This window comes from Lagopus leucura, unplaced genomic scaffold, assembly GCF_019238085.1.
Source record: "Lagopus leucura isolate 7727_CA_CO unplaced genomic scaffold, USGS_WTPT01 Super-Scaffold_1, whole genome shotgun sequence".
NCBI lineage: Eukaryota > Metazoa > Chordata > Aves > Galliformes > Phasianidae > Lagopus > Lagopus leucura.
In genome coordinates, this window is record NW_024962250.1 from 28,347,922 (window position 1) to 28,363,854 (window position 15,933).

A 15,933-nucleotide genomic window follows, 5' to 3' on the forward strand; every position below is an offset into this window, starting at 1 on the left:
CCCTCCCAAGAAGAGAATTGGAAACAAAACAGAAATTGTTGCTTGAAGATAAAAAGTACTAACACAGAGAAGTAAAATGGAAAAAAATGTGATGATGTATGAACTTACCACCCACCACCCAGCTAACAATACAACTGCCTGCCGACTGATGCTCTGCTGTCAATGCAATGTCTCCTTACAGGTTTGGTCCTTCATTTCTGTATGTGTGTGAGAGCTCTTTGTGCACAAAAATAAGCCATGCACATTCCCACGGGTGAGGATGTGAAGCAGCAAACCTTGCTCTGATCATCTGCTACGTGCTGGTAATACAGAACCATGAGTGCTAGCCTAAACTTGAGATCTTCTTTTAGTCCCCCAATGCTTTCCAGTCCTTCTGGTACAGATTGAACAACATTGATCACTATTGTGTACTTTCAGTCCTCAAAATGCTTAACAAACATTAAGAAAATCTGAAGAAATGTGCTATTTAAATGCCCACTGTATCAATCCTGATTAAAACCTAGCTTGTTTTATATAGACATCTAAACAAATATGTCGAACAAAACATGAGGATGGCTTAATCAATTTACTCAGCTATGCTGGCCAGTAAAATCAGTTCTAAACTATTACTTAGCTGAGCTCCCAGGTAGAAGTTGTCCTTACTAAAAAGGATATTTATATGGGAAATGGAGGAGGGAAAGCTGCAGGAACTGCATCCCATGTCTGCAAACTGGCTGGTAGTTGGTACGCCAGGCCAATTGGACTATAAATATGGGAAAAAATGTGGGGTTGGAATAGTAAGGTGGAAGAGGGAGCAACAGCTACTCTCCACTGCTCTCTCACAATCTCTGAAGGACATTATGTCTCTCACCACCCAGGCAATTATAGATATTGCCATTCTAGGCACTGGACTTTTCCACCCCCAAAACAAAGTTGATCCGTGCTACTTTGTGCCCAGATTTTTTGCTGAATGCAGATGGTTATCTGCATATAGTTATGTGCTATTTGATCCCTTGAAAAGATAGGCAGCAAGCAGACAGAAGAGCAAGGCCACTGCTATTTCAACTAATCATTTGAGTAGAGTTTCACATAATTATTTAAACAGATGCATTCTGTGCAGGTGAAACAAAATTCTCTGCCTATTTTCTAGTACAGAAATGTCTCTAACAGAAGACTATCTATAGGACAAATAAATGCAAGGAGATGAGAAGAAAGCTAAAATTTGTAAAATAAACAGACCTGCAGCTTTCTGTATCACTTTGCATTTGAGGCAATCTGTCTCTGTTACCAGTTAGAGTAAAACCACTGATTTCCAAGCAGCTGCTCCTGAATTTCTCCAGTCACAGAGAAAACTCTGCAAAGCCAGATCCTTCTCTTTGCAAGAAAAATGCACACCTGCCATGAGCTGACTCTACACAGTGGTCCCATCTTTCCCATGCTCCAGGTGTGCAACTGGGCAAGTCTGTACGGAGGCAGAGCAAGCAGCAAGTCCAGTGCACCTTGATGTATGCACAAAGATTTGGATTTATGTAGTTTGCGAGCTAAGTAGGTTCAGCTAATTGTAACTAAGGAAGGATTCAATTCAGCCTGTCTCCATGTTCAGAAGACCACAGGGCTCTCAGAGTTAAGAGCAACTGAAGGGAAGAGCCAGATTAGCACACACTTATCACTGCTTGGGAGTATTAACGTCTTTCACAATGTTTTGTGCCACAGCCTCAGAAAGAAGACACCCGAGAAGGCACTGCATAATTTCTCCATCTGGAGCCTCTTTGCAAGAATGTTTTAAGGCAAAGGCAAGAAAAGGAACCACCTTATTTTCCTATTATTGACTTGTAAACAGATGAGACCAGACCCTTCATTCCTCTCTGTTTGCACTTCACTACCCGGCTTTAGTTAGGGTAAGAGATGCAGGGATACTCCTAGAACAGGCCATCTTCAAAAATGCCTTCTAACATAGATATTTAGCCAACAACTCTCAAAGCCAGACAATCTGGAAGCATGTTCTCCAGCCTGATGGTACTGAAGGGGATAATCACACACCCGCTGACTGAGGAAACAATTGAGGAATGAGGCAAACATGTGGCTGAGCATGACCACCCAGCAAGTGTCATCTTCTCTCACACTGACCTACAGCACATCTTGCCTTTTCAGCAAGGCTCTCTCAAAGTGGGAGCTGAGTGCTGCTTAGCAACCCAGGAGCTTTATAAATATGTAGTACTGGGGTGCAGAGAAGAAAGGATAGTTGAGCAGAAATCAGATTAGGTGCAGAATCTGGCACTGGCTCTTGCTAAGCCTCAAGTTGTATGGCCTCTTGTATGGCCTCAAGTTGCAGGGTAAATTTAGGTTGGATATCAGGAAAAACTTCTTTACAGAAAGGGTTGTTAGGCACTGGAGTAGGCTGGTGGGTGGTAGTTGTGGTAGTTGAGTTGAGACCCTGAATGTGCTTAAAAACCATTTAGATGTGGTGCTCAGGGACATGATTTAGCAAAGAGTTGTTAGAGTTAGGGTAGTATGGTTAGGCTGTGGTTGGACTTGAAGATCTTTAACATCAATTGCCCAAGCAATTCTATGTTGATTAGACTTCATGCACTTGGTGACTGCCCAGCCTGTAACTTGTCAAGATCCTTCTGTGAAGCCTTAATGCTCCTAAGGGAGTCAACAGCTTGGATGAAAGTGATGGGAAGAACTGGTGCCTTCCTCCTCCATGGGCAGGACTAGCATGTGGTAGCTCCAGTGCAGAACAAATCAGGTCCAGACAAAGCCTACCAGGGACAGCGCTAGACTCGCAGAGGAACTGCTGGAAGCAGGGTACTCATGCATGTGACTGGGTTCAATCCTGGCTGTTTTGGCTCTTTTCATGCTGTGGCAAGAGGGTGAGTACCAGCAGTGAGGGCAAAAACCAAGAATTTGGCTAGAGACAACTAGATATGACTTGAAATTCAGTAGAAATAGCTGGAAAGAAACACAGGCTGACAGTGATGAATCAGGCCCATACTTCTCTGGCTTTCTCTTTCTAAATTATTGGGTTTTAGAAGTCCTGCAAATCCTCTCTGTCTGCTGAGCCCACAGGGAACTGCAGCTGTTCCTACACTGGAGAAATCAGGCTCCACTGCTCTGACTCCAGATGCACTGCAAATCCTCTGTGGAAAGGGACAGGGAATGATAAATGCACACAGCAGGTTTCCAGGGGATTCTCTGAGTGTATTGAGTGTAGAGGGAATTTCTGTGTGGTACAGTGATGGAGTAACTGATTCCTATCCTAGCGCCAGGGGTACAGTTTCCTCTGCTTCATAAAACAGATTGTTCTGGGCATCCCAGTGTGCTACTGCTGGGTTTTTGCAGGCTGTAACAAACACAGAACCACAAGTACCCTAGATAACCCAAACAAAAACTTTCCATAGGTGTACCAGCACACTGTACCAGACACATCTCAGACACAGCTGTGATTTTTCATCTGCAGGGTCAACCACAAGAGCCCTCATGTCAGCTTGCAGAAGTTTAAAAATCAAATGAATTTCTAAGGAATAGAAATTTATTTCTTTGCCTTGTGGAGTTTTGAATATGTGAGAGTCTTGAATTTAAAGTCCATTTTAAGAATTATAGGTGAAAAGAGTGGGTGAAGAGATGAAAATCCCATCTTAAACCCTAATCTCATATTTATACATATTACTTCAGAAGCTGCAGCTTCAAGAAAAATGACATGTAATAAAAAATCATTCAAAAATCATTCAAATTGGTAAATCTTCCATTTTAGACCTCCAGCGTCTGACTGTATCTTTGACTTGTGCTGGGTACATTTTGGCAATATTTCAGCTAGTACAACTAGATTAACATGAGCATCACACAGGTGAAATCCACATGTAGCTGAGTTGTGCTGAGGCAGTAATGGTAAAATACTTTCACCTGGTGCAGGATTTCTGCCCATTTGATGTGCTAGCCTAATCTGCAGCAGAAAACAGAAAAATGGCAGGTCATCAGTCATGCTGTAGATATCCACTTTATAGCAACCATGTAGATTAGACCATTCTTCTGACTTGTCATATTGAAAAACACTGTTTTGTTGCAATTAATAATGATTTTGGACTAGACTGGTTTATCTCAGTACTTCTCATAAGAGACAGCCGTATGGCTATAGAAGAAGGAACTATATAGTGCCTTCTTTTTGGGAGTGCAAGCAGTACAAATTGAGAAACAGAGGGCTGTGATCTGTCCAGTAGGACACACACAGTGGCTCACTATAGCTCCTGCCTCTGCTTGGTGTTTTCCCTTTGCAAGCACCTGCCTCATTTTGTTAAAAGTCAACCTCCTGAAGCCTGTTCCAACTACTGAAACTAGACCTTGCAGTACACAGGGTCCATAAATCACAGGGCAATGCTGAGTACTCTAGAAAACACCTGACCAATGAATTTTAAAACAGTGTAAATAAGACCTGTCATTTTATTTCAGTACAATGTTTTCTCCTATTTAATTATTATTTGAAGGTGAACTCACCACCTATGTAAGGAATTGCATGTGTAGGCATTTATGGTACCATTCTCTCAGGCTACAAGACACATACAAACCTGTTGAGGCTTGACAAAGTTCGAGTATTGAGTAGAAGGTATATTATGTTAGACTTTGCTATCATCAGGCTGTTTTCTTTGCTGACTTAGCAAGAGGGCTCTTTGTCAGCAAAACCTGTGGTACAGTGAGCACAGAGGTATTTGTCCTAAAATTCTGCAGAACCAATGAGTCATATCCCTAGGCACAATGAGAAGCTCACAGGCCATCTCAGATGATATGGATGTTCTGGGGAAACTAAGTACAGGCTTTTCATGTATCGAAAAAGATTCTAAACAACTCCTGCCAGGTTACAAGGCCTATGCATCAGCTAGCACAGAGACTTGGGTGCTCAGCTTTGCTCTCTGCTTTGAGACTGGAGAGATGGCTCAGTATCATAATTTTATATAGACAACCAGAGATTTGTTTTCCCCTTTTATATAAATGCCTCATAGTAAGGCATTGACACACCACTGAGCTGCAGAAACAGGATTACAAAATGCCAATCCCTTTCTCCTCCATTTCAGCTGTTTATTTACAAAAATTCTCTCATTAATCTTCTTTGCTGTGTTTACTTCCCACTTCAGTTCAGTCTTACTGTCTTACCATGCTTCAGGTACTTACATGGTAAGGATATGTTGAGAAAAGCTCAGGAGGCAGCCACCTCCAGAGCTGATTAAGAGAAAGAGAGCTCCACTGATTGTTTTTTGAAGCTGCACTGATTTAAGCCAGATTAAGATTTGATAGAGCTGCTTGTATTCATGGTGCATTGCCCAAGACCAGTCAAGAAACCATGTAATACCGAGATGGCCTTGCTCCCTCCAGCCTGTGCTAATTGTCTGTGGACCTCCTGGTTTTACTTCTTGGTGAGCATGCTCCAGGGAAAGGGAAAGGGCATCAGGTTTTTAGAGGGATAAAATGCTGGAGAAACACCTGGAGGTAGTCCAGATTTGCAACTACATATTTGGTTACTCATTCAGACATGCAAAGTGTTACAGAAATCCCTGACTTTGAGAGTGCTATCTTTACCCTCTGAAATGAGAATTCCTACTACCTAAATGAGTCTGAGTTCTGCCTTGTGGTTATGCCTATTCTAGAAATCTGCAGACAAAAGGTGTCACAGACACTGATGGCTGCCTGAACAAAGTGCAACACATCCAGCCAATTCTTAGATTCTTTTCTAATATTCTTTGTGAAAGTTTCTTAAGAGAAAATTCAGATTTTTTTTTTTTTAAAGAGGAAATATCCTTCTGTCATTGTAACCAAAGAGAATAGCTGTTCCTCTATTGCAAAACTGGGGTTGCCATCATCAAGCATACAACCACACAGTAGCACAACACAGTCTCTTCAAATGATTGACAAAGGTCATCTGTGCAGATGCAGAAATCTAGAACTGCTCCGTAGGTATCTTCCCAAGAGTTTAATATATCTGGCAGTGCTCTGAGTATTAAAGCTGATCTAAATATTTTGGTATTAGTTCCCTTGTGCACCAGAAAACAAAGGAGTGGATTTCAGCATTTCTTATGAGCATTTCATATGAGAGAATTTAATATTTCTAGAGAGATGTGGGGATGGAGATAACAACAGGCTGGCTTGGTTTCACTAGTTATTTCATACAAATAAGCAACAATTCACTAGGTTGTATTTCATGACAAAAATGGCTAAGTGCCAAACTTTTGATAAGCCAAACTCTAGCTTACTGAAAGGAAAACTCAGGTGAAATATTTTATACAGAGCAAATAAAAATAGAGCTGAGTTATGATACCTTACGAACAGGTACTCCCTGTCTTCTTGTAGCAGAAAAGCAGATACAAGAGAATTGGATTGGGTCTGGCCCTTTGAAACTGTAGATTTTAACTTCAGTGCAATAGCATTTTTCTACTTTTTCTTTCCATTTTAAATTTGATTCTTCTGAAAGTGAAGGATTAGTACAACAGAATCAAGCTCTGTGCAAATAAATCTCTGCCTGTACTCTTCTGCTAAGACATTAAACACTTGCTATACCCTACAATCAGATACTTGTTATTATTTCACTCTTCAGCATCTCTTTAGTGCTTATATTGCTAATTAAGATGAGCCTCATGCTTTAGGCTAAGTAGGATACAGATATTGTTGATGGCCAAGCAATAAATCCCACTTCATTTGGAAGACTATTAAGCAGAGAAATATGGAATCAAGCTATCAAGTTAGTTCGGTTATGCTCCTTGCAGTACATAATACATAATACTTAAGGATTTGTCACTGACAGGTACACATCATATATGTTTACTGTAGTTTAATTCAGATTGGCTGATAGTATGAGTTTTGCCCATGGGTAAATGTACTTTATAAGCAGCTTGTGTTCAGTATCTTCTTGGTATTATTATTTCAGTTTATTTCTTTTTTAGCTGATCAGCTTGTGAGAATTTTAAATGTAGTTCCTGTAGGCTCCAAAAAAGATTTTGAACCATCTGCTGCTTGCTGGCAAGCCAGTTTTCATGCTTACTGGTGCTTTCAGTTTCTGCTGCACCTCAGGCTCCCATCGGAGAGAGTTTCCAAACATGAAGATGTGGACCTTTCCCAGCTCTTCCAGGAAGAGGTAGAAAATTCCTGTCTAAGAATTCTGGAAGGCGATACACAATGTTTTACAGAGCATGTATTTGGATAATAATCCTTGCCACTTTTGCATTTACACTGATAGTCAGACAGCAGGTGTTGAACCTAGCTGACGTCCGTGAGATGTAGGCAAATGGTTTGATATCTGTCTCAGACTCAGGAAACTAAGCAGGAAAGGGTCTCAAGAGTCAGCTCATGATGGGCATTGTAAATAGTTCCTTCCGAGAAAGCTTTGCCATTCTCCTGGTGCCCCTTGCTGCTGCCTCAACCATCAGCTAAATGGTGGCAGCGAAATGAAGCTTTGCCAACTTCGTAACTTGAAGACATGCCAGATGTGGCACAAAGAAGGAAGGGATGCTGTTCAGTGGTGACCCACTATATTATCCTCATCCTGAGCTAAGAAAGATTCAGCATGGGCAAGGGTGGGATCTTCCGTCTGGTTTCTTGCTTCTACATAGAGAGAAACTGTGTGGGCCTTTCCTCAGACAACAAGGGTTATGCCATGTCATGTCTATACCCCAACCTAGATACAGTTGAAGAAGAGTTTGAAAGGGATCACATTTGAAGGAGATGAGAGTATGATAAGCAACCAGACAACATGCTGCCCTGGGAGCAGTGGCAGCCATATCTGTCAGAGACACTGCAATGACAAACATCGCACTTCCAGGAACTGCAAAGAAATAAGGGTCTGGGGGGATTGAATGTGAGAGCTGATGTGATGGACTTGTAAGAAAGGATGGGGCAAAGCACAGGTACAGAGCATGATGGAGCACACTGAAGGGATTCAGCTTCAGTGTCACTCAGATTAATATCCTCCTTCCTTCCTTAGCCAGCTCTACCTCCCAGCAAAAAAATAGAGTGAAGGATTTCTCACACTAGCTAAAACCAATTCAGCTCAATGATATGTGATAATACTCTGTGTTGAAGGCAGAGATGCTTCTCTTGTGTAGTGACTTATCTTATTTCTCAGGACTTATCGATAGATAGCCTTTACAATAGATCAAGGAACTTGAGCTACTGAGGGATGCTGCCAGGCACTTCAAGGCATCTGTTTAACAGTTGTTTAAGAAAGGACTCATTGATGAAAAGCAATGCTCTAGTTACTCTGTAAAAAATATAATTAATAAGATTTTTCTTTATAGCCATCCATTCCACAGCTGAGCAGTTTTCAGCTAAGCATTTGTCAACACTGTAAATGTCAACAATAAGATAAAAGAGGAATTTTCACTTTTCTCTGAGCCTAATGTCAGTTCAAGCTGCAGACTTGTATGTTAATATTCTCACCACTGACAAATAACTGGTGTCTTCATCAAGCACCTGCATTACCCTTCACTGACATGACACACAAGAGAGTTGTTTATGTGAACTCCCATAGCCTTTTCCAGGCAGCTCTAAATTTGTCTGATTAAATTTCTTTTCTATATTTTCCATCTAGCAGCAGCAGAGAGCAGATCTGAAGAGCATTTTTTTTGCTAAGCTCACATTGTCTTGGAGAGTTACTGCTTCCATCGGCATATTTTGCAGCCTTGACAGAAATCATTCATAATTTGACATTAAGCAGACAAATGCAATAGCTGTTGAAAAAAATACAACTTTCCATAGGGAGCTGGACTTGTCCCCTGTGAACAGACCAACATAGATTATGAACTACAAGCAAGAAATTTTGCTGGGTTACCCATCCAACTGGACTCTGGTTTCAGTCCTCCACGGATGATTTTTTTAAAGTGCAGTAGACAGAGTGAAAGCTTTCTAGCTCCTCAAAACTAATAACCATTCATTTAAGCTATACTAGAATAGAAAATATATCAATTTAATAAGGTAGTAGATACAGATTTCTGTTTTCTTGTCTGAATTCTCCCTTTTTGGTACTCTTGGATATACCATCATCCAAATCCTGCATAAATTTTTCAGGCAACCAGAAGGTACATGCAATGCTCTACCATTGTGATATTCCTGTTGGGGCTCATCGAAAGTCTTGCAGTTGCCTTGCACACAAATAACTTTTTCATGAAAATTATTTTCTTTTCCTGCTTTTTTTTTTTTTTTTTTTTTTTTTTTTCCCACCTTAGACAGATCCCTCAAACATTCCAAAGCTGGAAAAAACATCACTTTTCCAAATTGTGATTCAGATGTCACTGCAGCATCTCATGAGAGTTATGATTATTGTATTCTCTGTGGTGAGCCGAATGACCCAGCTGCAGTACAGTTCCTGCGTGAGACACCTACATTACGAAATAGTGACATGATGAAAACCCAACCGTGAGGTGTCCTCAAAGAAACTCCATCCACTGTGGGAATGCAGTTTCCCAGAAGGCACTGTCTTTTCTAAATCCACGTATTGGACTCACAGTCAGTGCTTTCATATAGAAACTTTCAAGTTTTGATTTTTTTTCAACTTTGGAAAGTTGAAATTCTTTTTAAAGAGTTGATCTCCCATCCCATTTTTCTGTGTAACTGATGTTAAAGCTATCTAACTGCCTGGAGTCTCAACAAGCACACATCTGTCACAAAGCCAGCGGCAGAGGAGCTGAGATGGTTACTACACACAGTATTGTACATAGGCTTCACATGGGCTTTTAAATTAAAAGAAGTAAATTTTGATTTTGATTATGTAGATTGAAGCAAGAAAAAAAAAAAGAGAATAATCAAGAATAAGTCAGAAGTTGAGTCTCCAAATGAAAAATTACACAAATTACCCTATAGTTTAGGTTATACGAGCTTGTATCAATTTGAAATGTTGCACTTAGCAATGGGTCTGGGCCAAAAATCTCACATCCCACATATACATTTTGAATTGAAAGCTTATTGACATTATTCAGCATCCTGCAGCATTTTAACTTTGGGGAAGCTGACATTAACCCAAACATTGTGATTTTGTCCCATTTCTAACTTTTCCTCTTCTCAAGCCCATGGCTGTGAATTGAACTTCATCCTTTACACAGACAGTACATAAATTAATTTTCCAATAAAAACACACATTGACCATAGAGTACCTCAGTCTGCATTTTGCCCTTAGGATGCATTTGAAGAAAACCAAGCCAAGTCTTGGGTCAGCTTTTGTAGGATTACACTGCTCTAAGCACATTAAAAGCATCTGTAGCCTTACCTTTTTATGGCTTTGTAGCAAATGATGACAACTACAAAGAGGAACACTAGTGTGGCACAGCATACTGCAATGATAATAACCAGGCCTGGCCACCAGGTCTCTTCAGTGGGGCAGAAAGTAGACTTGGGAGCTGTAATAAAGAGTGTGGAAAAACACATGAAATCTCTCGCATAAGCTGAATATAGTCAGATCCATTTTAGTTACTCATACAGTAGCACAATGCCAGGGCCACAGATTCATACAAAGAGGCTGCCTCACATTTAGGACAGTTTATATTTTTCTCCCAGTCAATCCCCCTGTTTGGTACAAGATATTTCTCTCATAGTTTCCAGATGACCAAGTTCTTGTGTGTCGTTGCTATCCACAGTGTTCAGCACGGAGGAGAAACCTCCACCTGCAGGAAACCTCTCCCCTCCTCCAAGATTGTCATCTTCTGTACATCAGCAGCAGACGTCATGCTGATAAGGACAGGCTTTCAAATCACATTAGGGGAGGTTTATAAGGGAGCAGTAGCAGTGTGTACCAATCAATATCGCAGCTGCTATCATTGTAACCTTGGAGAAAGGAAGGGGAATAGGTTTTAAAAAAACAGGAATTTCATTGCATTTATTAATTGCTCATAGAGGACTGTGGCTGCCAAACTTCTTCACTGTTATGCATCCCAAATGTTAAGAAATGTTTACAATAACAAATGCTAACTCATGAAAGCAAGCAATTGTTATTACATTTTTCTTATTCAATTTAGGGCTAGAATTGCGTGTTTAATGCTACTCAAGACAAGCAACACTTTGAATCGGAAGTACTACTGGTGGCACTTAGCTCAAATCTTTTTCCCCAGGGCCAAATTCTTTTTCCCATATTTTCTGGGACACCTGTTCCTTGAAGGATGGTGAGCAGTAGACAATGCCATGAGCAACACTTGTTATTGCAAAGGGGGAAGAGACCCTTTCCTCAGTATACTCAACCACATAACTATCATGAGATGTTGGGTCCTTCTAAAGGAAGTTCAAAAATGATTCAGTTAATGGGAATGACTAAATCTGCATTTTCAGTTAAGTAGAGGAAATAACCAAATATAGCAAAAGGAAGCTGAGAAATCAAGTAAGCTGTAGAACTAACGGCTCCTGGTTCCACTTCTGACAGTCTACTTCCAAACCATTTCAGCAAATAAATTTTTACTTTCTTACTGTGACACTGCAGAGTTAGTTTCCACTGGGGGGGATGGAATTATGTATTCTGATATGACCTGATATTTTATGAACGATTTAAATATTGTTATCTTTTTAACATTCCAGAACAGAGAGCATTTCAAAGATAAGAATATGCTGGCACGCAGGGGTATACATACTCAGGGCCAACTCTACCCCCCTGATATTGCCCCAAGGAACAGAAATGGTTCCACTGAAATCAAATGAAATGTATATGCATATGATACAATCATACAGAATAGGACTGGTAGGGTCCTTCATACCTAGTTCCTATTCTTCTTCCAAGGCAGGATTAACCAACCTAGTCATAGAGTAAACCAAGATCGTGAAACCAGGTTGGGTTGCTCTTCTGCACGATAAGTGAGAGTAACAAATGGCAAAGAAAGGGCCTAAAGCAACACCTGTTACCTGCTTGAGTAGCACGTGCTCCTTGGTGCTTTATCACAGTATTTTTACATGGAGAATAAACAGATACATTTGGAACGGAATAGTGAAAATGACTCCTGACAACTTAAATGTAGCTATTAAAGACAGGAAATAAGAATTGCAAATGTGGAGATGACCCTTAATTCACCCAGCTCCATTCCTTTCCTCACTGGTCCAGACCAGGCACTCAGAAAAACACGAGAAACAACTCTGGAAGTCATCAAAGCCTGTTTATTAGTTGCTGGTGAGTTTATACAGCTTTAAAAATTATGTTATATTTCTATGCTTATTATTGCAATGCTAAGTAACCTTAGAAATGTCCACTATTCCCAATAAGCTTCTGGTTGTGTGGTTTCTTTTACCTTCCTCAGTGTGCATTTATACTGCCCTCATTACTGTGATACATTCATCTTTAATGCATTTCTTTCCATAATTACCCTCTGAGGAAGAGCAGAACTGCTTTAATCCTCTTGAACGTATGGGAAACCAGAGCTTGGCCCACCTGGATGCCCCATATATCAGGTATGAGGCACAGAGAAGTGCCCCTTGGAGAGGCCCACACTCAGCTGTCAGTGTTAGGAAGACACTGATGTCTCCATCACTGAGTGCATGGCTCTGAACTGCTCCCTCATGGCCTCCATCTTTGTGCATCCTCTTCTAAATCTATTATAAAACAGAAAAGGCATATTGTTCCAGAACTAAATCGTACCTTTTCCCTTATCTGATAAAGAAACAATGAACCATGTGCTGCTGTCATTCACAGTACTGTTTCAGGAAAGGAGGACATCCCTGGGTGAAGGTAGTTCCTGCATCATCACTATGGGGTTACCAAGAGCTGACATCTGCTTCCTTGGCATCCAGTGCTGGTCTCACATGATTGGCTTCAGCTGCTCAGAGCACGACAACCTCCTGATTTGACTAATTCCTGTCTGCTCTTCATTGGTCTCAAGATCAGCTGAACAGAGAAAGTGATTTTCAAAGCAACCTGAGGAAAATGTTCGTTTTCTCCTAGGCCTTAAGGTGCTGTTCTGCACCCTGAACAAACCACTGGGTAGAAAGTAGTTGGAAAGTTGTGACGTTCTGAAGATAAGCAACCTGAGCAAAGCAACTGCAGGCTGTCATCCTGCCAGAAGTCTTGTTAAAACATTGAATATTTCATTCAATTAATGAAGTACTAAAATAAGTCACTGATGCTAAACAGCAAAGATTTAAGAAAACACATACTGTCAAACTAGCCAGATATTTTCTGAGGAGAGTACTGTTTTGGTAAATACATGTATTACAGCTGGTATGATAACCATAGACTTTGGAATGACATTTGATGTTGAGGCTATGAAACTATAAAGCTATACAGTATGCTTGGAACATATGAATTAAGCTAAAAGCCAGGGGTCTGGTATGCCCCAAAATCTAACTGTATATGCTACTGAGATAATTTGTTTTTTAGCAACTCTTTTTTTTTATCCCCAAAATACAGGAATAGATACTGGTACAGTTTGTAAATCATTCAGGAATGTACTCCACTACAAATGGAGATAAGCATATTTAGATTAGAAACAGGATAATTATTATCATTAGGGGTAATTATCTGCTACAAAACTCTATCAACTCTGGTGAAATATTTCACTGAAAAATTTAGTTTAAGGTAGACTGTTCATTTCTCCTAAAAGAAGTCCAAATCCAGCTGCAGAGATTTACTTAAAATAACAATCAAGTCAAGAAAACGCTCTGCCTCTGGGAAGCCCTCACGAGCACAATGCCTTTTTTCCTTCTGGCCTTAAAAGTCAGGAAGTACAAATTTCAGTTAGGCTTACTTTTAGAGGGACAGTGCTTTCCCTTATTCCAAACAGCACCAAAGACTAAATAAAGACAGCATCAATGCAATGAATCAACAGACCCATTTTAGACCAACTATGGGTGGCTGGGACCAACTCTGAGATAACAAACTAATGAAAATGTACACTGAGAGTAAAGGCATCCTGCAAACCCTTCAAGCACCAGAAAATCTCACATGCTAACTTTCTTTGACTAAATTTGTTTCCAAGTCTCAGCATTATGGCAGCTTCAACTCTAATGCTAAGATAGCAAGAATTTGTATGCATAGAGGTCTAGCTAGCAATGGGCATACCAGGTGTAGTGGAAATGCTAAGTCACAGCCTGAAACAGTGATTAGGCACCTGGTGGGAAGGCAGGGCCGACCCAGGGGAGCTCAGGTGCATGCAATGCAGCTGAGTGACCGGAAGGGATGAAGCAGAATCCTCCTCTTCCCAGATGTCATTTAAGGGTTGGCAGTGGAGGTGAGGGTGACTTGTGCTGGAGATCCCTGCCTACCTGAGGTCTTCTACAGGTAAGCAGCTCTTTTCCTTCATTTCTTCATATGCTGTGTGTGGGCTTGTTCTCTTTTGCTGTAGCCAGAGGCTTTGTCATTCTGCTCTTATTGTGGTACTTTCTGTCCTGTTATAGCATTACACTAGGAAGGATTAGCTCAGCTTCACAGGGCTTCTCTGAATGTCCAAGCACAAAAATACTGGGAGGAAAGTGGAAATAAAACTTCCATGAAATTATGAAGAAATATCTGGGTTTTTTTTTTTGGCAAATCTTAGAGTAGGTCACTCTCCAAAATTGTCCTCATCTGCTTAAAACAAAATAAGGGGTGCTTTTGACTACAGGGACCATGCTGCGCTTCAGCCCTCCACAGAACCAGTGAGTGAGAGGAGGGAGGCAGCAGTCATCCCTCCTACCCTGGCCATCACTGCCAGTTAGCTGAACAAAACAGGGATGAGACAACAAATAGACAAGGGAGCAGTGACCCATCTCCCACGTGCAGTCCCAGAGAAGTGTCTCTGGCTGGCGTCTGATTGTGTCAGCCTGCTACAGGCTCAGTCCCAGGCAGCTGGTGAGTGCATGCTGACATGATGTGGAAGAGTGACGGTGACCTCCTCACCTCCCTACAGCAACAGTGACTTCATGTCTAAAAAAGGAAGAGTGTTTTCAAGATAAATCAAAACTGCTTATTGTTTTTCTTCCTGCTTTTTATTTCTGTTCCTGCGGAAAGGTCAAGAGTGCTGGTGCGATCATCTTTATGAGACACCTGCCCATTTTTAATATTGTATATTCACCACAGGCTAAGCCTAGCCATCTTTATGCCTGCAGCATTTCTCTTGCAAGGCTGTCTGAATCAGCCAGTGTTCTTCTACTTTGCTGGCCTGGAAGCACACTGGATTGTGTTTTGAAAGCAGGCTCATGTTCCAAGGGTCTCAAATGTTTCATCCATCTTAGTTGGAAATTGAAAGGAACTGAGGATGCAGGCAGTGTGTTTCTGCTGACCCATGTGTTATGTCACGTATGTTAGGGACCTGTTGATCTGCTAGCTTAGTCAGGATTAAGTTCTAGCCTCAACTTCACTTTTATTTGCCTTCTTATTTTGATAAACTCACTAATCTGTGCTTTGGCATCTCTGTTTATAAGACAAGGAGAAGCTACTAGTTCCTACACCCATTATTGCACTAGGATGCAGAGCATCTCTGGCAGCTCTGGGTTCTCTGGATGAAGGGTTTGCTACCTAGCCTAGGGCAATGTGGAGAGATCTGTGAGTCAGCGTAAGCTCAAGTGTCTCTGGCTTGGTTACTGCATTTTGTCACGTAGGAGCAGTTACAGATGTGTTTGGATAGCCTGTATGATAGGAATACACTATGTGCACTCAGGGCTGCTAACAGGGAAAGGCAGCCAGCAAATCTTTCACAGAGAGCCATCTAATGAAATTTGTGTACTATTAGACTTTGATACAAATATAGATCTTCAGCTGTTATTCTTAAAATGGATTTCAGGAACATGAGTAGGTTCTGTCCTGTTTGGGCTTTATCCAATGAAATTCCTGGATTTGAGGGAGAACCCTTCCTAGGAAGATGAGACAAATGAGCCTGACCAGAAGATGAGGGCCTTGGTGCTCCCTACTCAGAGCAAAAAGCACTTGTGCATTGCAGTGGGTCTTCTGCTGTTACTCCTATTCCCTCTGCCCTGCACTTGAGATTCCTTGCACAATCTGAACATGTCAAAGCAAACCACATGTCTGAAATGATT

The 15,933-nt window shown here is 41.1% G+C and overlaps 1 protein-coding gene across 2 annotated transcripts in view; it reads right to left on the reverse strand.

The window, feature by feature from the left end:
• Positions 1 to 15,933, reverse strand: part of PRIMA1 (proline rich membrane anchor 1) — a 47,912-nt gene that overhangs the window by 12,345 nt on the left and 19,634 nt on the right. For both annotated transcript variants that reach the window (XM_042871521.1, XM_042871530.1), the window contains exon 3: positions 10,220 to 10,349. In XM_042871521.1, the coding sequence (XP_042727455.1) occupies positions 10,220 to 10,349 (130 nt within the window). The remainder of the gene's footprint in view (positions 1 to 10,219; positions 10,350 to 15,933) is intronic.